General features: G+C 40.3%; 1 protein-coding gene across 3 annotated transcripts in view; it reads left to right on the top strand.

Moving 5' to 3' along the window:
- The window catches only part of POLD3 (DNA polymerase delta 3, accessory subunit), a 64680-nt gene that overhangs the window by 3740 nt on the left and 36333 nt on the right, over positions 1-24607 (top strand). Inside the window, exons 1-3 of one of the 3 annotated variants that reach the window (XM_082749684.1) lie at positions 7727-7745; positions 13196-13251; positions 18806-18908. In XM_082749684.1, the coding sequence (XP_082605810.1) occupies positions 18807-18908 (102 nt within the window). In that variant the 5' untranslated portion in view covers positions 7727-7745; positions 13196-13251; position 18806. Of the gene's footprint in view, positions 1-7726; positions 7746-11502; positions 11683-13195; positions 13252-18805; positions 18909-24607 lie in introns of those variants that run through there. The other 2 variants (XM_082749683.1, XM_082749685.1) reach the window with 2 other exon arrangements.

Genomic DNA, 24607 nt, shown 5'->3' with positions numbered 1-24607 from the left:
TCTGTGTACAAGTGTCTGTGTGGATATATGTTTTCATTTTCAGTCAATTTTTTGAGCCTAATTCTTCAGGCTTTCTGGTGACTCTATGAGCTATAGAAGATCATTCTAACAAATTTATTTCTTATTCAAATCAGCCAGTGTTGACTTCTGTTATTTATAACCATGAGGCTTTTAATTCCTTTTCCTTTGAGACCAAGTTCTTAACCCCAGGACAAAAGGGTTATTGTCGGCTACTGTGATACACTTCTAAGTCTCAAGTTCAGCTTTCTCTATACTTTAATGGAGATATTGAGATCCAAAGGGAGAAAGTGACTTGCTAGTCAGTGGCACATCTAGGACTAAAATCTAGGACTTCCCATCACAATTTAAATTCCCCCTTTGTACTATGCTTCCTTTCATCAAGTCAACAAGTGTTTGTCAAGCTCTGTGGTCATAGGATATATGGAAGAAGCAGAGGATAATAGAGTCCAAAGACATGATTTGTATTGCCAGTTTTGCCACTTCCTTCCTTTGTGACCTTGGACAGTGTTCCTAATGTCTCTGGGCGTCAGCGAGCCCATCCATAGAAGAGAGGAAGGATCCTGGGGGAAGAGGTTGAATTAGACAGAATCTCAAGCACCTACAGCCTCTGTAAGGTGCTACTGTTTTACTTATTCTGTTCTATTTTTCTCGGTTATAATCTATTCCCTCTTAATTACAGTTTACAGCAGCAACATTTATCTGCTTTAAGAAGAATAAATCCTGCTGATGTTTTCGTCATTTTGTTGCCTTTTCATCTTGCATCTTTTCCACAGTCTTCTTCATTCTTATATTGCTTTATTTTCATAATGGCGTTTCAGGTCACATACTTTCAACACAGACAACACTGTGCTTACTTCATTTTCACAAAAACTCAGTTCTTTCCTCCTCTTTTTCTGAAACGTGTGGTCCTCCCAATCTAGCTCTTTCTTCCTTCTATTGAATACATGGCCAAGAAATATTTCACTTATAAGAAAAAGGGTTTAAGAAAAATAACACAATGGGACGCCTGGGTGGCTCAGTGGGTTAAAGCCTCTGCTCAGGTCGTGATCCCAGGGTCCTGGGATCAAGCCCCGCGTCGGGCTCTCTGCTCGGCAGGGAGCCTGCTTCCTCCTCTCTCTCTCTCTCTGCCTGCCTCTCTGCCTACTTGTGATCTCTGTCTCTCAAATAAATAAATAAAATCTTTAAAAAAAAAAAAAAAGGAAAAGAAAAATAACACAGCAAGTACTTGGACCAATGGCAAAATGTCCTTGGCAGATGTCAGCTAGATGCTTGAATTAATAAATAAGACCAGAAATCTGATTTTTAATGTGAAATCCCCTGTTCTTTAAATTGGCAATAAATTCAATTTAAAGGTTGACTTTCCTAATGTTTTGTAATTAGTGTTGCGATCCTAATCAGTGTTACTCTTCCTGTGAGAAGGAGCACCAGCGCCTCCTAATGGGAGATGACAAAGGAACAGTGACTCTGCCATCTGCAGATGTCCATACCTGCCAGGCCTTTTTTTTTTTTTAAGATTTTATTTATTTATTTGACAGACAGACATCACAAGTAGGCAGAGAGGTAGGCAGGGGTCGGGGAGCAGGCTCCCTGCCAAGCAGAGAGCCCAATGCGAGGCTCGATCCCAGGACCCTGAGATCAGGACCTGAGCTGAAGGCAGAGGCTTAACCCACTGAGCCACCCAGGTGCCCCTGCCAGTCCTTTATTAGGGTTTGAGCACTACCCTCTGAAAGGGTCAGATCTGGAAGGCTTTAGTTCTGGACCCCTTGTTTTATGAATGAGTGTCTGAGGTACAAGGAGGTCTTTCTTCCCAAGCTGCCTAGCCAGCTTCTGGATAAAATCCATGAATAGAATCTGTGCTCTGGTAAGCATGAGGGATGTACTGGCACAGAGCCCAAAGTGTGGCTAGAGAAGGATGTGGGGAAAGGATAAAGGAGCAGGAGATACCAAAGGAAATTGGAGGCTGTTGCAAAACTCTGGGAATGGGGACAAGGGCTAAGGGGCGGAATTACCAAAGTCCACGAATGAGTGACATTTTATGCTACCAGATTAATTTTTATAAAACTTTGGTTTGGTCATTCATTAACTCCAGCCAATTTTGGCTTCATAATGATACCAGACACAAGCCACTCTGTCACCGTGTGGACACTGAATGCCCTTCCCCGTACCCAGCCTTCTCCCCCACGTTTCTATCAGGAATTCTAGGCTGAATGGGGGTTAAGAAGTCCCAATGTAAGTCCCACATTCAGTTATTTTCTGGTGTGTGAGCTTGGAAAAAGTCACTAAACATCTGGGACTTTAACTTTTCCATCTGTAGTGTACCCATCTGAAGAGTGGTTCCTCCCATGAGGCAGTTCTGCTGAGCCTGTGTTTTCACTTGGTCTTTCCTCTAGTTGTGTCTGTTGTCTGAATTTACTCTTCTTACACAGATACCAGTCTTACTGGATTAAGGTCCACCCTAATAACCCCATTTAAACTTAATTACCTCTTTAAAAACCATTCCGAGGTACTGGGGGTTAGGACTTCAATATCTGGTTGGGTTTGGAGGGGGGACACAATTCAGCCCATAAAGAATCCATACACAAATAACTAACATTATAGGACCCATCTATATGAAAAGACAAAATTATAAAGACAGAGAACAGATGAGTGGTTACCTGGAGTCGGGGATAGGAACAGGGATTCATTATATAAGTGGGGAATGAAGGCACATAGGAATATTTTGAGGGTGATGAAAGCATTCTAAAATTGGGTTATTGGGTTTTTTTTTTTAAGATTTTATGTATTTATTTGACACAGAGAGAGAGATCACAAATAGGCAGAGAGGCAGGCAGAGGGAGAGGAAGAAGCAGGCTCCCTGCTGAGCAGATAGCCCAATGCAGGGCTCAATCCCAGGACCCTGAGATCATGACCTGAGCTGCAGGCAGAGGCCTTAACCCACTGAGCCACCCAGGCACCCCTGTGTTACTGTTTTAAGTGGCGGGTAATATCATCAGATCTGTGTTTTAGAAACATCAACCTGGGGGTAGGTACCTGGGTGACAAAGTTGGTTAAGCATCCAACTCTTTTTTTTTTTTTTTAAGATTTGATTTATTTATTTGACAGAGAGAGAGAAGGATCACAAGTAGGCAGAGAGGCAGGCGGAGAGAGAGGGGGAAGCAGGCTCCCTGCCAAGCAGAGAGTCCAATGCAGGGCTCAATCTCAGGACACTGAGATCATGACCTGAGCTGAAGGCAGAGGCTTAACCCACTGAGCCACCCAGGCACTCCAGCACCCAACTCTTGATTTCCACTCAGGTCATGATCTGGTTGTGAGATCAAGCATTTCTAATAAAACTCTCAACAATCTATAAACAGGATAGAACACCACAAATTTGATAAAGGGTATCTAGGAGATACAGCTAACGTAATAGTTAACGTAACAATGAAAGACTAATGAGCTGGGCATGGAATCTGCTTGGGATTCTCTCTCTCCCACTTTCCCTCTGATTCCCCCCACCCCCATCTTTCTAACAAAAGAAATATAAATATTATCCTGGAACTTGTGTTAATGATGGTCCATGGTGCGAGATTAGAGTAGAAATTAGGCTGGAGAAGATGAAGATGAATGTGAATTCCCTTAATAAGCAGAAAAACAAGTTAAGGAAAGCATACCAATGTAAAGGATGTCCTGAAATTGAATAGGTACAGAGAAATCAAAGGTGTGATGGAGTCATCTCCTCATGGACAGAGAAAGGGGAAATGAGGATAATTTGTTTGGGTAAAGTTTACCTCTTAATTTTGTTCTTACTCCAGAGTCTTAGGAGAAAATATTGAAAAGTAAGATTATTCAAATTAGTCAATCCATGGAGTATTTACTAGATAAAAATTACTAGATAAAACATTGTGTATGAAGTTTATATATATAGGAATGAATGAAGCCTCCCTTTGGGGTCTCCAGCAGCAGTACTCTTTGCAGCTCTCAAACATGTTTAGGATCTATGCTTGGTCCTAACTTATGCCCCTAAAAGTGCCTCCCCCCCAACCAAAGTCATTTCTGTTCACTGGGCCTCTGAAGGAAGCTGGATTTTCCCAGTTAGTTTATCAGCAATGCTCACTGTGATAACAGACTATGTAATACTTTGAGTGGTGGAAGGGAAGGTAGACAACACCTTCCACAAACAATATTTTGTGGATCAACATAAGAGGATTATAGAATAGAACAATATTTAATTCACTTTTATCCATCCATTGATTCATTCGGCCATTCAGTTACCAGTCAATGCATATTTGCTAAAGGCCTCCCCTGTGCCAGCTGTGGCCACTCTGGGTGCTGGGAATTCACGGATGAAAAAGCTTCAAGGAATTTCCATTCCATGGGAACTGAGGATCTACCATATGCCCTCCTGCAGATTCTGGTCTGAAGTTTCTGGGGGATCCCTACTGAGGATCCCTTTTCCAGATGGAAAAGACCCCAGAACGCCTGTCATACTTTTTTTAAGACAAATGTCCTCCATCACTTCCCACCCCTATTTCTTGGGTAGATATGTTGTGAAGTTCATGACCACCCTCACTCCCAATCATCTTTTCATTTCCACATGGCAAGTTGGCCAGAGTTGTTCTTACCCTCCATCTTTAGTACCTCTTCTTACTTTTCCTCCCTCCTAACTCACTGTCATCTGGCTTTTGTGCCTCTTGCTTCTGGGGCCCGTGTCATTGGAAACCTCCTGACTGCCAAATCCAATGCTTTCCTCTCAACCCCCACCCAACACCATTTCAGGGAAGCATTTGACACTGTTGCAAACTACCTCCTTCAAAATCACATCTTTTTTTTTCCACACTGAGCCCTCCCAGTGCTCCTCTTCTCCCTCAGTTCGGTTTTTAGCCCTCTTCTTCTTTGTGTGTTCTTATCTGCTGATGTTCCCTAGGATTCTGCCTTCTGCTCTGTCCCTGGGTGATCTACTCCCCTCTGAAGGCCCATCTAGATGTTGTGGACCCCTAGTCTAACTCTGTTTCTTAGCATCTTGTATTCTACTGTATTCATATATACATAGTGGGCTCATAGAAGGAATTCATTCAGTGAGTGACATAGGAATGAGTAAAGGAGCACCTGTCGAAGAAAACTGTCCATGGTTGCCCAGTATCCTGAAAAAGATAATGATACTCTGAGATAGATTTGTTTGTTTGTTTGTTTGGGGGGAAAGGTCAAAGGGAGAATCTTCAGCAGGTTCCACACCCAGCACAAAGCCCAATGTTGGGCTCCATCTCATGACCCCGAGACCTTGACCTAATCCAAAATCAAGAGTCAGACACTTAACCAGCTGAGCCAACCGGATGCCCTGATAACCTAGATTTAAAAGACCAGCTCCTAAGATAAGCTTAGCAAACCAGGCTCAACCATTTAGGAATTACAGAATGGAGAATTGTTAAGAGCATCTGTAACGATGTGGGAAAATTTGAAGGTAGTGTTGTAGATGAGCTCCAGTAACTTATGGCTGTGTTTAAACCACGAGGAAGTAGAAACTATGATTAAGGCAAAGCCAAACAGAATAGTCGCAGAGAGAGAAGCAGTGATACCTAGAAGTGACCACCCTCACTCCCAACCATGAGACAATGAGGCAAAGAGAGCAGCTACTATCTCCACTGGGTCTAAATGACCTTTGCACCCTCCTTTACTCCATACCAAAGCTGAGGTCACTTGACATTTCCTCAGGAAGTTTCCCTAACCAGCAGTGCTGGGGGCCAGAGAGCAGGGGTCTCTAAGAACGAACGATCATGTTTCTTTCTTTTTTTTTTTTTTTAAAGATTTTATTTATTTATTTGACAGAGAGAAATCACAAGTAGATGGAGAGGCAGGCAGAGAGAGAGAGAGAGGGAAGCAGGCTCCCTGCTGAGCAGAGAGCCCGATGCGGGACTTGATCCCAGGACCCTGAGATCATGACCCGAGCCAAAGGCAGTGGCTTAACCCACTGAGCCACCCAGGCGCCCCAAGGATCATGTTTCTTTCTACCTCTGAATGCCAAGCTTCCCTCACTTACCCCTTCCTGTCCCCAATTTAATAATTCAGAAATGGTGTGCTTAGGACAAAACTTCCCATAACCAATTTCCAATTATCTTCACTTTTGCCATCACCCCCTGGTTTTAGGTAATTTTGCCACAAGCATCTTTGTCACATAACTAATTGGCTGTAAGGCAATATTGTCACACAAAAGAAAAGGTAAGTAGTTGATTGTTTGGTTTGACAGTTTGTTGGTTTCATTCCACTGGTTGAGTTTGGTCTCATTTCTCCATTAATGCAGTACTCCCGTTTTTACATTGTATGAATCTCAGCACTCATAATGGACTATACAGTGGCACAGAGTTTTGAACCCACATTTCCCATAGAATTTTGTAATATCTATAATGGACATTTGGCAATATGCCAAGAACAAACAATAGTGTAGAAGGCTTTCACAATGCAACACAAAGTTCAATTACAGATATGCACCCTACTCTTTGGAAACTGATACCTCTCTTCATGAAGGAAGAAATTTTAGCAAAAACATTTGATGTTCAGTGAGATGAATCAACAAGCAAAAAATATATATATAATATTGTGAATGAAAGACTTTGAAGACAAATGTTTAGGTATAATCCACAAAATAAAATCAAGTTATTTACACAGCATGGCCATGAATCTACACTATGCATTTAAATGTATTCATATATTTCTTATTTTGCCATAAGATCCTTTTAATTTTGTTATTCATTTTTTTAAAAAGATTTATTTATTTATTTGACAGACAGAAATTACAAGGAGGCAGAGAGGCAGGCAGAGAGAGTGGAAGAAGCAGGCTCCCCATTGAGCAGAGAGCCTGATTTAGGGCTCGATCCCAGGACCCTGGGATCATGACCCGAGCCAAAGGCAGAGGCTTTAACCCACTGAACCACCCAGGCGCCCCTATTCATTTTTAATTATATCCTTTTTAAAAAAAATGTTTTTCCTGGTGATGAGAACTTTTTAAAAAAATATTTTATTTATTATTTGATAGAGAGAGATAAAGCGAGAGAGGAAACAAGCAGGGGGAGTGGGAGAGGGAGAAGCAGGTTTCCCACTGAGCAGGGAGCCCTACATGGGGCTCCATCCCAGGACCCTGGAATCATGACCTGAGCCCAAGGCAGACACTTAATGACTGAGCCACCCAGGCGCCCCAATTATGTCCTTTATAATGAATGTCCCTATTTTATGTTTTTGTGATTTTATCTTTTATGACAAAATTGCCTTTAGGCTAATTAGTTATGTGGCCAAAATGCTTGCAGCAAAGATGCTTACAGCAAAAATATGGACACACACTCCTCCAAAGCACCCTTCCAGCCCTCAAAGGGATGGGGAAAAGAAAATCATATACAAAGCAATTGCAAGATGGGAGAGTGAGGGGATCTTCTTTTTCTGGGTGACTGAGGCAACAAAGGTAGCGAAGTGAACCTTTTGGTGATTGAGCTGAGAAATAAACAGGCTGAGGTGCAGTCGTGGGCTTGGGGGTGCAGTGGGGTGGCAGTGGGTGGGAAACAGGGGAACCAGTGTCTGAATGCCCTCTTGGCTCACCCACTTTGTTTTGGTAACTGAGGGGTTTTATACTGACTTTTGTAGAACTGATAAGGTGTGTTAGAACAGCGTGTTATTTTAGGGCTCTCAGCTCCCCAGCTGTGAAGAAGGTTGACGTGTCCTGGCCTTGATAGCTGTACATTCCACAAGACAGTCTGTGCAAGGTACGTAGGTTCTCACAAAATAACTCTTTTTATATCAGCTTGTTGTGCATGTTAGAAGCTTTAACACTAACAGCGCTCTGATTTCATTTCTTATATATTTCATCTAAAGTGAAAGGATACATGCCATCTACTCTTGGATACCTAAATCCAGTTTTCCCTACATTTCTTCTAATCCCCAGGTTGAATTAGTTGCCTTTGCCAGGTTTCCATGGCAACCTGTGCTTCCCGCACAGGGCAGCTGTTTACTCCCTACAGATTAAACTCCCAGAGATGAAGACCATGCTGTGTTTTCAATAGTCACACAGGGCCTGATAGACAGGAGGCCTTGAATAATACTTGATAAATGAATGTATGAATGATCTAATGCTAAATACCTTGGTGTTAATAAGTTCTGGGTCCCCAGGTCTCTGGAATGACCTGTGGACATTTATGTGGTCCCCAAATAGTAATTCTTAATCTTGTATTCCTTCTGAACTGACCTCCTGTCTGAGATGCTATCCCCCAGAGACTTGTGGCAGCCCTGTAGCCAGGGTAGCTGGTGAGGCTTCTGAGCTGCTTCCACAGGCCCCCTTTTCTGGTCAGAGTCCTGGCCTCTTTCTCCTACTCTCAATCTGATGGTCCTGCCTGCATTGAAGTTGACCACTCCTCATTTTCTCCCATATATTGGGTCCAGTATAGATTTCCCATCCCATGCCCTGTCAAAATCACAATCATTGGATTTTCTGATACCAGTCATTTTGGGGATGAAGTGGGGATGAAAAGGAGGAAATAGGAGGGTCAGTCTTCTATTTCTAATGTCAATGTCTTTTGAAGCATGAAGACTGAAGAATCTCGATCCTGTGGCTCCCACTTCTGGTATCAGCTGACACTACCATCCCCAAGTTTTGTCTGGCTTCATTTGCTTAGGAAATACTTTGGTTGATTGTTCTGATTCCTGGAGAACTGTTCTTGTTTTTGACATTGATGTGAAGCTTCATCTTCAAGGAAAAGGGACTGAACTATCTTTTTTTTGGAAAGAAGTAGCATTAAGGTAGAGATAGAAATGGTGGTACTTTCCCCCTTTGGAGATTTGCCCATTACATTTCAAATAGGGAAAACTTTGCAGATGCCTGGAATAAGAAGATGAGTTAATTTTACATTGCTAATGGCCCAGGAACAGAACAGGCCCTGTTAGATCTGCAATTGACAAGGAAAGGTAGCGCTTGAGAGCTCCCCCTGCTGTCCACCCAAGTCTATTCCAAACTAGGTTTCCTTTTATTAATTGTTCACAAGAGCTGTTGCTAAAAATTAAATTATATAAAATTACAATTAAATCATGTTAAAAACAAAGACAACAAATATTCAAATATCATCACTTTCTAATTATTTTACTACATTTTACTGCCATATGTGCTCTTGAGGTTATTTGTTTATTCTACATATATTGTGGAAGTAATGGTGTGATACTGTGTGTATTTACCTAACTCTTCGTTTAGTAACATCAATATCAGGAGCTTGAAATCTGCCATGATGGGAGTATATACACCACAGACAACGTCAACCCCTACAAATCAGGGCTTTTTTTTTTTTTTTAAAGATTTTATTTACTTATTTGACAGACAGAGATCACAAGTAGGCAGAGAGGCAGGCAGAGAGAGAGGAGGAAGCAGGCTCTCCGCTGAGCAGAGAGACCGACGTGGGGCTCGATCCCAGGACATTGGGATTATGACCTGAGCTGAAGGCAGAGGCTTTAACCCACTGAGCCACCCAGGCGCCCCCAAATCAGGGCTTTTTAAATTTGATTGTTAAGCATTTATCAATATACCACTGTGTTTTATTGGCCCTGCTTTTAAAGATCATGAAATGGAGGTCTAGAGAAGTTCAGTGATTTGCCTAAGGCCACGCAGAAAGTGGTAAAGCTGGGATTCAAGCCCAGGTTTTTGTTTGCTTGCTTTTTAAAAGAAAAATAGATTTCCAAAGCCCACATGTGTTCCATTCAGCTCCTCTCCCCTGGGGTAGGAATGTTGAGGAATGTTGAAGCTGGGTAGGCCTCCCAAGGTTAACCACTCATCTGGCTTCTAAAAGTCATGGAACCTTTTAATACTAATATATCTGGCCCATGTTGGGGCAGCTATCCTATATGGTATTATCATCTGCTCACTTTTTGGGCGTGGTGTCAAGACTTTGGTCAATTATCTTGACTTATTTCCCATTCCAGTGGAACAATGACAAGAAACTTGAATTCCAATCCCAACACTACTACCCAACCCCATGGCCTGGAAAATTCATCTCTCCTCTGTTAAAACTCAGCAATCTTAGTCTATAAAACATGGACAAACACAATCCATTTGCAGGGTTGCTATAGGAGCTAGTTAGAAGCTCACTCTCAAGGCACCTGGTATGGCATAGCCTGGTGTATAGTAATATAACCCATCTGTTATTGATTTTATTGTGTGCAGGCATAATGTGAGGGTTTTATATATGTTTTCTCAATTACAACTGTGGCCAAATAGAATTCTTTGATTTTCTCATCTGCTCTTCTCTGTCTTCCATAGCTCAGGAGTCAAATGTATCACCATTTACCTAAAGATTTAGATTCCAAATCTAGGTATTTTCCTTCATTCCTGTCTTTCCTACATTCTATTCATCTGATTCATCAGCAGGTTTTGCTGACTCTAAAAGAAAAACCAAAGTCACTCAGTTCTCTTAACTTGCACTATCGCTATCCTATTTTAAATCATTACCATCCCTCAAATATCTTTATGAGAATGTAAGCTACATGTGAAGAGGCTCTTGTGTATTATTGATCTTGACTCTATCTCCAGCACCCAGAACAGTGCCTGGCCCTTAGTAGGCTTTTGCTGTCCTGAATGAATTGCAGAAAAACTTTTAAGTGAGTACTATTATTACTTCTGTATTATAGATCGGGTAACATGTTTGCAGTGAGTAAATGACTTACTTAAGATCACACAATAATGATCAAAACCAGGATTCAAATCCAGAGTCTAACTCTAGAGTTTGCTCCATTTTCCACCATGCCACCCTACTGAACTACACTGACTTATGCTGAAATCAATTTACTTTAGCTGACCTTCTTTACTTTACTTTAGCTGATGGTACTTTAGCTGATGTTAGGAGAAATTTCAGTTGAAATCCCCCAACATGAAAACTTTTCCTGAGAGTAAAATTCTTGTGCCCCTTCACACAGCCTCATAGGCGCAGCATGAATTACCTTCTCCAAGTCTCACCTCTCTTCATTGGACTCTCCTCCCAACATTTTACGTACAATCAACTCTTTTTTCTTCCCAGCAAATAGTCCTGCTTCTATCTGAAATATTTATCTTCGCCCATCCCTTCTGGAAAACTATCTATAATTTCTCACTTCTGAGGAATTATAACAGGCAGCATTTTATCCCAGGTGGCATCACTCTACTAAATTTGCTGGTTTATTTCTGTCTTTATCATTCACTGCTGTGTCTCCAGTGTCTAAGAAGTGTCTGGAGTAGGTACTTGACACACCTTTGTTGAATAACGGTATGAAAGGGAAAGGATTATATTATCAATTTTCAGGTGGTAAGGTTGTGGCTCCCAGAGATGAGGTATTTTGTCCTGGGCTAGTCATTAGGTTGTAGACCGAGAGATTTGAAACCACGGCTCCAAATACAAGGTCCCCACATCACCAGCATACTGCAAGCGCCTCACTTCCGTCAGCTCCAACTTACTAGCTCCGCCTACTTGAGTCTGCGCCGTCTCCGAGACTAGTTTGACCCCCCGGCGGCCGCCGTAGTGCGTCGCCTTCGTTGCTGTGGGAAACGACCCGGGACCCGGGAGAGAGAAAGACGTTTCCCGCCGGCGGGAGCTACGTTTGTGGTGGCGGGGCTCGCAGCTCCGTAGCACCATGGCGGACCAGCTTTATCTGGAAAACATAGACGAGTTCGTCACGGACCAGAACAAGATCGTGAGGAGCTAGGACTGGGGGATGTGGGCATGCGACTGGAGTCCTGGGCCTGGCGAGGGTGGTGGGGGTCTAGACCCCTCCGCTCTTGGCCTGGTGGGGACTGGCGGAGGGGAGACAAGTCCCCACGTCTCGGGTCCCAGGGCCGGCGAGGACTTGCGGCGGGGGGAATTCCTCTGGCTCGCGCAAGTCCGCGTCCCTTGGGTGGGCGTGCTGGGCACTGGCAAGGAGTAGGGGCCAAGAAGGACAGGCGTGGAAGGAAGGGCACTGGTAGATAATATTTCTTTTTCTTTCTTTCTTTCTTTTTTTTTTTTTTAAAGATTTTATTTATTTGACAGATCACAAGTAGGCAGAGAGGCAGGCAGGGGTGGGGGCGGCCGGGGAAGAAGGCTCCCTGCTGAGCAGAGATGTGGGTCTTGATTCCAGGTCCCTGGGATCATGACCTGAGCCGAAGGCAGCAGAAGCTTTAACCCACTTAGCCACCCAAGCGCCCCTAGATAATATTTCTAAGGCGTTTCTACACCTGTCTCCTAAGTTGGTTGGAGTTTCAAGTCCTACGTTTACTGTTGAGGAAATTGTGTCCTAACTGGGTTCGGTGACCACTTGTTTAACCTTTGAACAGTAGGTTTCCTCCCCCAGGAAATTTGGTATTAGGCTTGACCTGCTTCCCAGGGAGGAATGAAAGATCCAGTGAGATAATGAATGTGAATGGACTTTGCAAACCGTGATAACTGAGTGCTTACTGTGAGCTTGGGGTATATATTATTACATTTAATCATTACAGCGACTCACCCAGAGGGCCATGGAAAGGTCCCTAAAGAAAGTTGAAGCAGAGGGGCAAATGACTTATATATTTATAGTTAGTAAGGGATAGGCAGTTTTCCAACCTAGGTTAGTTTCTTTTGCTAACACGCTTTGCCTCACCTTTGTAAGTCTTAATTACTGGAAACTCAGCATTTAGAATTGGAAGACTTCAAGAGGTGAGGAGCCTACAAGGAAGTGACAAATGACAGGAGAGTTCAAGGAAAGATGGAAGGAAGGTCAAGTCTTGATGCCAGTAGATTGTAGTCTAACCCCAGATACAGTATTCACCAACTTCTTTCATTCCCTGGCCCCTGCACCATCTGTGCCTGTTAATGTTTGTATGGCTGTGACTTTTCTTAGAAGTTTATGAGTCTTATACTTCAAAGTAATCCACTTTCTGGATGAGTTTTAATAGTTGTTAGTGGTAGCTACAAAAAAGGACAGAATGTAAATAAAGGGCACCAGTAAAACAAAACAAAAAAAAAAATGTGAAGGAAATGAGAGCTTTTTCTTTGTATATTCAGCCTTTCTTTTTAGACTTTCTGGTTAATTAGCCTGTGAAAGAAACTTTTTAGTATTTGTAAGATAAAGATCTCAGTCCTCCTACTGGCCCAGATGGATGGTTCTTGGAAAAACTAGGATGGCATAATTATCTCAGAGTAGGAATTTTTAGGAGCCCTTAGTAATGTTAAACAATTTCTTCTTCTTGCAGGTGACCTACAAATGGCTGAGTTATACACTAGGGGTTCATGTTAACCAAGCTAAACAGTAAGTCCAATTTACTACTAATTTCGCTCACATTAGAATTGTTTTGTTTTAAGCTTTATTGGTAGCCTTGAAATTAGAATTTTTTTCCTCTCTTGGAAAATAGGAAAGAATACTATTTTTACTACCTTATACTAGATTTGTCTATTAATTAGGAAATAGGTGGACTTATATACAAATGTGTGGTGATGCATTTACTGGATTTATTTATAACCTTGGCTTCTGGTTAACATCACTTTGTTACTTCAGATTTATAAGTAGGCCAATTTTGTTTACATCTCAGATTTTATATACCTGTTATCTTACATCTTTGTTACATTTTCACATGTGCTCCTTAGGCCCACATGTGGATGTTATTGAAGTACTTTCATAATGAGGTCAACAGGTGTTTGACACAAAGCTGTGTGACAGTATAAGACTGGGGAGAACTATTTAAGTGAAAATTAAAAGGGAGTGTTCAGAATGGCACAGCATTGCCCTTCTTGAATTTGCTGTATCACCTTTGCTTGCTGAAACTTGTTCAACTTGAGGCCAAAAGGGGAAAAGCAGGCTTTTGAATTAACACCAATATTTCTTAAAAATGTTGTCTTTGTCCCAAGGGGAGGGATTGGTGAACAGACTGGGGCCACATATATTACATTAAACACCCATTTACTTCACTTTATTACTAAAGGTGGTCTGGGTTTTTTCCCCCTTTTTTGAGTTGTGGGAGCTTTCTTTGAGTCAGGGAATGTTCCATGAATCTTAGAAAATTCCTGATACCTAGAATGTGTTGATTTGGCTTTATGTGGACTGCTGTTTGACAGACTTTGAATCAGGCTTTGACTGTGATGTTCATGCATTAAAGACCTGAAACTCTTGGCCTATGGATGAATTTGTACTGATTTTGACTATCTGAGATTTCTGTTGCTAATGCCGGTGCTGACCCAAACCCAAGAGTTTCAGGTAACTTTTAGAGTGGGACACGTATAAGACTAATTGTTATGGTTATAGATGTTAATGAAATAACTATTACTGTATAAACCTGTTGGGGCTTAAAGGTGCATATTGAGGACTGGAGATGAAATAAAGTTGCCTGTAAATTTTATCATAGTTACCTTGATTACCTGAATTTTTATAGAATTAACATACTGACTAGCCCCTGTCTCTCACTGAACTTCATCCCATACCAATCTCTACCTCACTTACACTGTAGCCATATTTGTTCTTTTGTTCATTAACTTTGCCAGACTTATTTCTACCTTAGGACATTTGAACCCTTCCCTCTGTTTGGAATGCTCTTCTCCCAGCTGTCCTCATCTTTTAAGTTTTAGTTCAAATGTCACACATTACTTTTTACAACAACCCTTCCCTAATGCTCTGTTTTAGGTAACCCCACCCCAACCTAATTCTCTGTCATATCACTCCGTTAATTGCGTTCCTAATTTTTTTTTTTTTGAAAAACGGCTTTATTGAGATATAATTCATATACCATGTAGTTCACCCATTGAAAATATATAATTCAGTAATTTTTGGTATATTTACAGAGTTATGCAGCCATCACTCTAATTAGTTATAGAACATTTTCATCACCCCCAAAGAAACCCTGTATCCATTAGAAGTCACTTAGCATTTTCTCTCCACTCCTTTCTCTTCCCTCCCCCACCCTCCCGGCATTAGGCAACCACTAGTAAACTGTCCTTCTATAGATTTACCTATACTGGTCATTTTGTGTGAATGGAATCCTGTAATATATAATCTCGTGTGTCTGGTTTCTTTCACTTAGCATAATGTTTTCAAGGTTTGTCCATGCTGTAGTATGTATCAGTACTTAATTCCTTTTCATGGCTGAATAATACTCCATCATATGGCAGGTTATTTCCCTAGGGCTGCCATAACAGAATGCTATGAACAAGGGGGCTTAAAACAACAAATTTATTGTCTTGCAAATCTAGAGGCTAGAATTCCAACATTAAGGTCTTGGCAGGGCCATCCTCTCTCTGAAACCTGTAGAGAAGAATCCTTCATTCCTTCCTAGATTCTGGCAGTCTTCCTAGATTTGCTGGCAGTCTTTCACATTCTTTGGCCTATAGCTACATAGCGCTAGTGTCTATGTTTGTTGTCACATGGCATTCTTCCTATATGCCATGTGTTCACCTGGCTGTCATATAAAGATACCAGTCATATTGGATTAGGAGTCCACCCTACTCTAATATGACCTCATCTTACCTGATTACAATTGCAAAGATCCTCTTTCCAAAGAAGGTCACACTCTGAGGCACTGGTGGTTAGGACTTCAACATACCTTTTGTGGGTTGGGGGAGAGCAGGGACACAGTTCAACCCATAACATACTTAAATAGTATATTTTATTTCTCATTATCAATTGATGGACATTTGGGTTTTTCCACATTTTGGGTATTATAAATAATGCTTCTGTGAATATTTGTATACAAGTTTTTATGTGGACATATGTATTCAGTTCTCTTAGATATATACCTATTTCTGGGTCATATATATAACATTTTGAGGAACTGGCAAGCTGTATTTTAAAGTGGCTGCACTAATTTAAAATCCCACCAGTAAGGTATGGGGATTCCAGTTTCTCCACATTCTTGCCAACTCTTTATTATCTGTCTTTTATTTTAGCCATCTCCTAGTGGTATAAAGTGGTATTATTATGGTTTTGATTTGATTTGCTTTTCTATGATGACCAATGATGTTGATCATCTTTTCCTGTGCTTGTTAGCTATTTGTGTATCTATAACTATTCAGATCCTTGCTCTGTTTTTTCACTGGGTTGTCTTCTTATTGTTAAGTTGTAAATACCACTTTATGGATATAAGATCCTGATCAAATACATATGTGCTGCCGAAGTGAGCACCTGATCAGATAAATGATTTGTAAAAATTTTATCCCGTTCTGTGGGTTGTCTTTGCCCTTTCTCTCTTTCTTTTTTTTTTTAAAGATTTCTTAGAAATTTATTTAACAGAGAGAGAGAGATCACAAGTAGGCAGAGACAAAGGGGGAAGCAGGCTCCCTGCTGAGCAGAGAGCCCGATGCAGAGTTCAATCCCAGGACCCTGTGATCATGACCTGAGCCAAGGCAGAGGCTTAACCCACTGAACCACCCAGGTGCCCCTTGATGGTACTTTGTTTTGTTTTGAAAGATTTTATTTATTTATTTGGCAGACAGAGATCATAAGTAGCAGAGAGAGAGGAGGAAGCAGGCTCCCCGCTGAGCAGAGAGCCCAATGCGGGGCTTCATCCCAGGACCCTGGGATCATGACCTGAGCCGAAGGTAGAGGCTTTAACCCACTGAGCCCCCAGGCGCCCCAATGGTACTTTTTGAAACACCAAAGTTTTTATTGTTGATGAAGCCCAATTTATTTCTTTTATCTTTTTTTAAAATACTATTTTTATATTTTTTTATCTTTTAAAGATTTTATTTATTGATTTGTCAGAGAGAGAGCACAAGTTGGGGAGCAGTAGGCAGAGGGAGAGGCAAGCGGAGGGAGAAGCAGGCTTCCTGCTGAGCAAGGAGCCCAGTGTGGGACTCGATCCTGGGACCCTGGCATCATGACCTGAGCCGAAGGCAGACGCTTAACAGACTGGCCCACCCAGCGGTCCTTAAAATACCATTTTTAAGTAAGCTTTACACCCAGTGTGGGAATTGAGCTCACGAACCCCAAGATCAAGAATCACCTGTTCTTCCAGTTGAGCAAGGGAGGCGCCACTGTTTCTTTTATCTTTTGTTACTTGTGCTCTGTATATGGTATCTGAGAAGGCTTTGCTCAATCTAAGGTCATGAAGATTTACTTCTAGGTTTTATTCTAAGAGTTTTGTAGTTTTAGCTCTTACAACAGAAATTATCACTATATTCAAGGTTTCTACGTAGCATGTGCTTGTTAACATCTTAAAAAATACTTGAGGCCTCACAATAAGAATACACTGTAGTTTTCAAATTAGGGTGTTGGCTCAAGCTAATTTTATTTTATTTATTTTTATTTTTAATTTTAGAGAAGGGTCAGAGAAAGAGGGAGGGAGAGAGAATCTCAAGCAGGCTCCATGCCCAGTGCAGCACCCAATGCTGGGCTCAGTCCCAGACTCCTAAGATCATGACCAGAGTCAAAATCAAGAGCTGTACGCTTAACTGACTGAGCAACCCAGGCACCACAACTCAAACTAATTTTAAATGAAGCCCTAAAATATGCAAATAGGCACTATTTCTTCCAGGAGTCATTTCGTATATGGTGTAAAGAGAGGGTCCAGTTTCATTTCTTTGCATGTGGATATCCAGTTGATCCAGAATTTTATACTTATTACTATCTGACATTTTCTAGGGCTGCCTGCCTGCACAAGAATGTAAACTCTATGAAGGTGGGGAACATGTTTATCAGGTTGATCACTTTTCCAATTACTCTTACTATGAAACAAATTATCCCCAAATTTAACAGCTTGAAACAACCATTTTATTATGTTCATAAATTCTTTTAGTTTGGAATTTGGAAAGGGCACGGTGTGAATGGTTTATCTCTGCTCCATAGTGTCTGGTGCTTTGGCTGGGGTCCTGATCATGTGGGCATCTTTTTTTTTTTTTTTTTTAAGATTTTTTTTTTTTTTTTAGTTGACAGAGTGGGAGAGAGCAAGCACAAGCAGGGGGAGTGGGAGACAAGGGGGAAGCAGGCTCCCCACTGAGCAAGGAGCCAAGGTCAGGTTCAATCCCAGAACCCTGAAATCATGACCTGTGCCAAAGGCAGCCGCTTAACTGACTGAGTCACCCAGGTGCCCCTTAATAAAATTGGAATTTCAGAACTAAACACTTACAATCATCTACATAGTGGTTCTTAATGTTTTAGAGTAATCCCTCAGAGAATCTGTTAAAAACCCTAAACTCTCTCCCCACAAAAAACACACAAGCATTTTGCTTGCAGTTTGGGTGGTGGAGGGTTATAAATGGCCATATGAGTCCCATACAGCTCCTGGTTTTATACCTCAGGATTAAGAGGCTTAGAAGAATTAATTAACTTATCCAGGAGCGCATAGTTAGTGATTGAACTGTTCCTTGACAAGTTATATCCATTGTTTGTTACTGCCACTGTTTTAAAGCAGGTTCAGTGCATTTTGGCTTGTTACTAGATTTCTTTTATTTCAATTGTTTGGTCACTGTGCCAACGCAATACAAGTTGACTCCAACCTGTATGTCCTGTCTAAAGTCTGTCATTTTTTACAGGGCGCCTGAGTGGCTCAGTGGGTTAAGCCTCTATCTTTGGCTTAGGTCCTGGTCTCAGGATCCTGGGATCGAGCCCTACATTGGCCTCTCTGCTCTGTAGGGAGCCTGCTTCCCCCTCTCTCTCTGTCTACTTGTGATCTCTCTCTGTCAAATAAATAAATAAAATCTTTAAAAAAAAAAAAATAAAGTCTGTCTTTTTTTAACTTTCTGTTCATGGCAGCAAAAATATTCTGTAAAAAATTTTATAGACTGTCAGATTTAATATATCTGACTTTTACATCATGAATTAAGAGTCAATGAGGTAAAAACTCTTACAATTAATGACTTGTACCTTTTGTTTGGAACAGGATGCTCTATGATTATGTTGAAAGGAAGCGAAAGGAGAATTCGGGAGCCCAGCTGCATGTCACGTATTTAGTGTCTGGCAGTCTCATTCAGAATGGACATTCTGTAAGTTGTCAGAATCTTACAATGAACTGTTTGAGCCATAAACAGTGTTATATAAAATAACATTGAAAAAAAACAGGATGCAATATTACGGAAGTTTTAAAAGACAACTGCAAGTTTTTGTGGGGTTTTTTGTTTTTGTTTTTGTTTTTTTGTATTTTTAGACTAAACCTAAAACCCTGAGAAGCTTGGGTATTATCTTGGCTGCGATGCAGAGACAATATCATGATTATGCAGTTTTCTTAGGCAGTAAGACATTAGGAGACTGCTCTGTTATTCCTCTTTCTTCCTCTTGAAAGTATATTGGGAACAGGGATGGTTAATTTCCAGACTGTTCAGATGTCAGTCCACAAACTCAGGTGTCCAGGAAGTCCAGTTTTACTTATTTTTTACCTGAGTGTGATTTCAGTTTGAGCTTTAATTTTGGTCAGTTTAGTGGCTGAAGGATGGGGATGTTGGGGCTGAGCTAATGCGGTGCAGAGGCAGAGGCCAGGAACATCCTTGTTCTCATGTATCTTTTCATAGTCCCATCTTGCATCTTGTCATCCATCAACACAGGTCACTGCTGTGTTTTCATCGTCCTGACCACAAAGCTTTCTCGGGCCTATTGATTTTCTCTGAGCTACTTCCATGTCCCTCTTAGGGGCACAAGGATCATCCCATTACTCCCATGCCTGAATGGGCACCAGAAGCTCTGCTGAGATAACTCATTCCTTTCCCTGTGCTGGACTGATCTTTGGGAACTTTGATAATTTCTCCTCTCGGACTTCCTCTCAGAAGTAAGGTATACCTCTTCTGTTCTCACTTCCCCAAACCTCTACACTGAAGGCTCTTTTGCTCCCACCACTACCACCAATAGGCCTCCATAGAATTTAGCCTAAGGATTAGGTTTCTTTCTCAGTGATCCAGTAATACATGTTTTTCTTTTCCCTTTTGACTTTCCCTTGGAGTCCTAAGTTCAGAAAAGCCTGATTTATCAAAATACTGATTGGATTTATCTTGTAGCAAGAGTCCCAAGCATGTGAGATTTAAAATGAAGTGGCATTTTAATAATTTACAAGGTGAAACAACTGCTATGAGGATCCAATCCTTATATTGTATGACCAGCATTTTCTTTCCTTATTGGTAAGCTATTTGGCAAACTAGATGATAATCAAGACATTTTTAAGTGTAGGCAGAATCAGATGTCATTATATATCAGAAACACAAAATTAAGCAGACCTGATTCATTTGGTCCTAGAAATAAACCTGCTACCAGAATCCTTTCCGTGCATGGCTCTGGAATGGATACTGCCCAAGTTTACATCTGAATGTCTTCTTTCCTTTTGTTTCTGGGATTAACTAGCCCCCTCTGTTTCTTTCTTTAATTAGTCAATGCCTTCAATCTAGTCATGTTAGTTCTTTACATTCCTTTAAAGCACTCTTGTATTCCTTTAAAGCAGTCGTTTGAATTTTTTTGATCACTGATTCGTTTGAGAATCTGGAAGCAAAATACATATGTTGACATACTCATAAAATTTTTAGTGTTCACAGATCTTCTGGAACAGGGTCCAAGGTTAAGAATTTGTGGGTTTTTTTGTTTTGTTTTGTTTTGTTTTGTTTTACAGATTTTATTTATTTGACAGACAGAGATCACAAGTAGGCAGAGGCAGGCAAAGAGAGAGAGAGGGACGCAGGCTCCCCTCCGAGCAGAGAGCCTGACTTGGGGCTCAATTCCAGGACCCTGGGATCATGACCTGAGCTGAAGGCAGAGGCATTAACCCACTGAGCCACCCAGGCGCCCCAAGAATTTATGTTTTAAGGTAGAGTTGTAGATTTTTATTCTAACCCACATGACGAGGTTCTTAATTTCAAATCCTCAGGTGGTCTTCAGGGTTTGGGGGGTTTGGGGATGAATCCCCAAAAGTACATTTAAATTGTGTTCCTCAAGGGCAGCTGGGTAGCTCAGCCCCCACCCCGAGTCAAGCTCCCTGCTCAGTGGGGAACCTGCTTCTTCCTCTCCCTCTGCCTGCCACTCTGCCTACTTGTGCTCTCTCTCCATCTCTCTGTCAAGTAAATAAAATCTATAAATAAATAAATAAATAAATAGTGTTCCTCAGGGCATTTTTTTGAAACCAATCTTTCAAAATGATATGTAACTTATAATGAGTTAAAGAACTTCTATGCTGTGGCTTGCTTATAGAAGGCATTCTGTTTCTCAATTTAAGTGCGCATTTAAATCCTGCTTTTGTTAAGCAGCAGAATGATTTTTCAAATGAAATTTTAGAATCCTAACATATAAAACATATTAAGAATAGAGTTGCTGTTGCTGAAGTGGTTGTGAGAATTTTGGAGCCTTGTACTCACCCTCTAAACAGCCTCACAGGGCAGCTTTGCAGAACCCTCTGGAATTACAGATCGAATGTGGGTGCTTACCCATGCTTTTTCCTTAAAGAAAGCCCTCCTAAGGAAAGGCAGATGATTAAGCATAATGTCATGTTTTGTTCTTATTTCTTCTGATATCTTTTTAAAGTTTTAAGTGTTTTTAGAAAGAAAAAGAACACTGGCTTTGATGGATTTTTAAAAATATAAAATTTTTTTTTTAAAGATTTTATTTATTTATTTGACAGAGAGAGATCACAAGTAGGCAGAGAGGCAGGCAGAGAGAATGAGAGGAGGAAGCAGGCTCCCTGCTGAACAGAGAGCCCGATGCGGGGCTCGATCCCAGGACCCTGAGATCATGACCTGAGCGGAAGGCAGCGGCTTAACCCACTGAGCCACCCAGGCGCCCAAAATATAAAATTTTTTTAAGTGATCATCATTATTATTTTTTAAAAATATTTTATTTATTTGCCAGAGAGAGAGATTGAGTACACACAAGCAGGCAGAGAGGCAGAGGCAGCGAGAGAAGCAGACTCCCTGCCAAGCAAGCAGCCCGATATGGGACTCCATCCGAGGACCCTGGGATCATGACCTGAGCCGAAGGCAGCTGCTTAATGAACTGAGCCACCCAGGCGCCCCATAGTGATCATTATTGTACAAAATATTATTTAAAAAAAAAAAACGAAAACAAAGTGAAAGCCTCCTTCTAATCGCAACCCAGAGAATTATTTGAAAATTTCAAGGGAGTGTTTTGTTAATTTTCTTTTTGTGGTTTTGAAGGTTGACAGCCTAATCTATGCTTTCTGAAGTTCCCCACTAGCTGTACATCTAATGATCGTTGCCGAGATTGATTTTTATTGTTGCCTAGATTATTAATTCACTAGGAATTACAAAATGGTAATGTTCTGTCATTTTTTCTGCATGTGTTGACTGGAATTTTTCTATAAAGAATAACTTTCTCTCATTAAATAGCCATATTTTCTTTTTTTTTTTTTTTTTTTTCTTTAACTGCTGTAAAGTTCAGAGGGCTTACCTCAGCCAGGCTCTGAGTTTGTGGATACTGAACTTCTGTGTCCATCTTAAAAGGAACCCACTGAAGCAGAGCTCTACCCTGGTCTATGTTGTTCAGCATCAGCAAGGTGGCATTTCAACTGTGTCATTTTTATGCATTTTCAATATCCCTTGAGGCAACATTTAGCCACACTGAGCTGTGTGGGCTGTTTCAATTTTCTCCTGAAGCTACCAATTTTTGTTTTTAGGGCCTTACTTACAAAGTTGCACAAGTTTGAGTGGATAATTCCTACTGTTCCTTTTCTCATTAACTCTGTAATTTTTATTGTGTAGTTTTACAGAATATGACTTTTTTTGGAATGACTTGTTTTTTTAAAAGAGAAAATGCATTATGAAAACATACTAATATTCCCAGTTCTAATTTACAGCTATGTTTTTTCTTTTTAACTTGGTTGATTTTATACTGCTTTTTTCTCTTACGTTGTAAATTTTGGTAGTTCTTAACATTTTTCATAAATTTATATTTGCTTTAGTCAAACATAACAAGATTTAGAAAAGCAAAACTATTATTTTTACTAGTAATATGATTACTAAAAACAGTTTAAGATTTCTTTGTAGTTCCTTTTGTCTGTAGGATATATCCTACTACGGATGCACAATCAGCCTGTATTTTAGTTACTTGCAATAACTCCTCTCTGGTTAAACCACCAGCTCAGTATCTCGTTAAATTACAATCTTTACCCACTTTCAATTTTTAGGTTCCCTGCTTTCCTTACAGGTAACTATGTTAAAAGATTTTGCTTCTCTTTCCATTGTTTGAATGTATTTTTTATATATTCAAATATATATTCATATTACCCCCTTTTTTTAAACAAAAGTTTTCATACTATATACCCTATTTTTACATTTTGCTCTTTCTTTTTTTTTTTTTTTAAAGATTTTATTTATTTATATGACAGAGAGAGAGAGAGAGACATCACAAGTAGGAAGAGAGGCAGGCAGAGAGAGAGGAGGAAGCAGGCTCCCCACTGAGCAGAGAGCCTGATTCGGGGCTCGATCCCAGGACCCTGGGATCATGACCTGAGCCGAAGGCAGAGGCTTTAACTCACTGAGCCACCCAGGCATCCCTCACCTGATCCTACATTGATCTACTTTAGTTTTTTCAGCAGTCCCTTTTTTTTAAATTAATTTTTTATTTTTTTATTAACATATAATGTATTATTAGACCCTGGGGTATAGGTCTGTGATTGCCAGGTTTACATACTTCACAGCACTCACCATAGCACATACGATCCCCAATGTCCCAGCAGTCCCTTTTTAATAGTTTTTTGAGTCATTTACAGTATTTCACCATTACAGATAGTGTTGTAGTGAATATATGGTTTGTATATTTTGCCACATTTAGGGTTACATTTTCCTAGGATTCCTAAGGTGTATATGTACTGCATTGGGTAATTGCCAATACCTCTCCATTTTTCATTCCCATGAGTGATGTGTGAGAGACCCCTTCTCCACACAATGTGTGTTGTCATCTGTTTCAGGGTCAGTTGCATTTCTTTTCCTTTGCCTGTTTTTCTAAAGAAGTGTCCTTCTCCATTTTGGAAGCAATATACTAATACTCTTTGTGATGTGAGTTGCAGATATTTTTGTCTTTGTACTTTGTGCTTAAAGTTTATTTTTGTCATTTGAAGTTGTATATTTGTTAGTTTAATGGATAATTTAAGTGAACTCTTACTGTTCATAGTTAGGAAACCTTTCCTTATTCTCAGATTGTATCTGTTTACATTTATCCATTTATAGAAGAATTCATCCATATTTTCTTACGGTATATGTATGGTTTCATTCTTTATATTTAAATCTTTGCTTGATTTAGAAGGTATTCCAGATCTGAGCGACAGACCCAATTTTTATTTGGTTCCATATGATTATATATTAATTCTTATTAAGAATTCTTATTAAGAACTTCTTACTAAGAAGTCGCTTTTACTTAAACTATTTGAGATGCTGTGTTTGCTTTTTTGTTTGTGTTCACAGTTATAAAATTTAGTTTTATTTTAATACAATAATACTAATGTATGCCAGATAACCTATTGATAATTCATGTTTAGTAGTGCACACATTTTTAGGAAGCATGTAATAAACATTCATAGAAAATTTTGTAAAGAATGAAATGTTTACTATAATCCTTCTTAAAAGCCTTGGTCCATTTTGAAAGATCAACCTTGAATTTTTAAAAAATCAAAAGAAAGGAAAATAAACACACAAAATACATAAGAAACACATGCTAGGCATTCATATTTTAAGTGTCCTTAGTAAAATGGGCTAAATTT

Source organism: Mustela nivalis, assembly GCF_964662115.1.
Source record: "Mustela nivalis genome assembly, chromosome: 9".
In the NCBI taxonomy this organism is placed as follows: Eukaryota; Metazoa; Chordata; class Mammalia; order Carnivora; family Mustelidae; genus Mustela; species Mustela nivalis.
The sequence above is the reverse complement of the archived record's forward strand: the minus strand, read 5'-3'. Positions and strand labels throughout refer to the sequence as shown.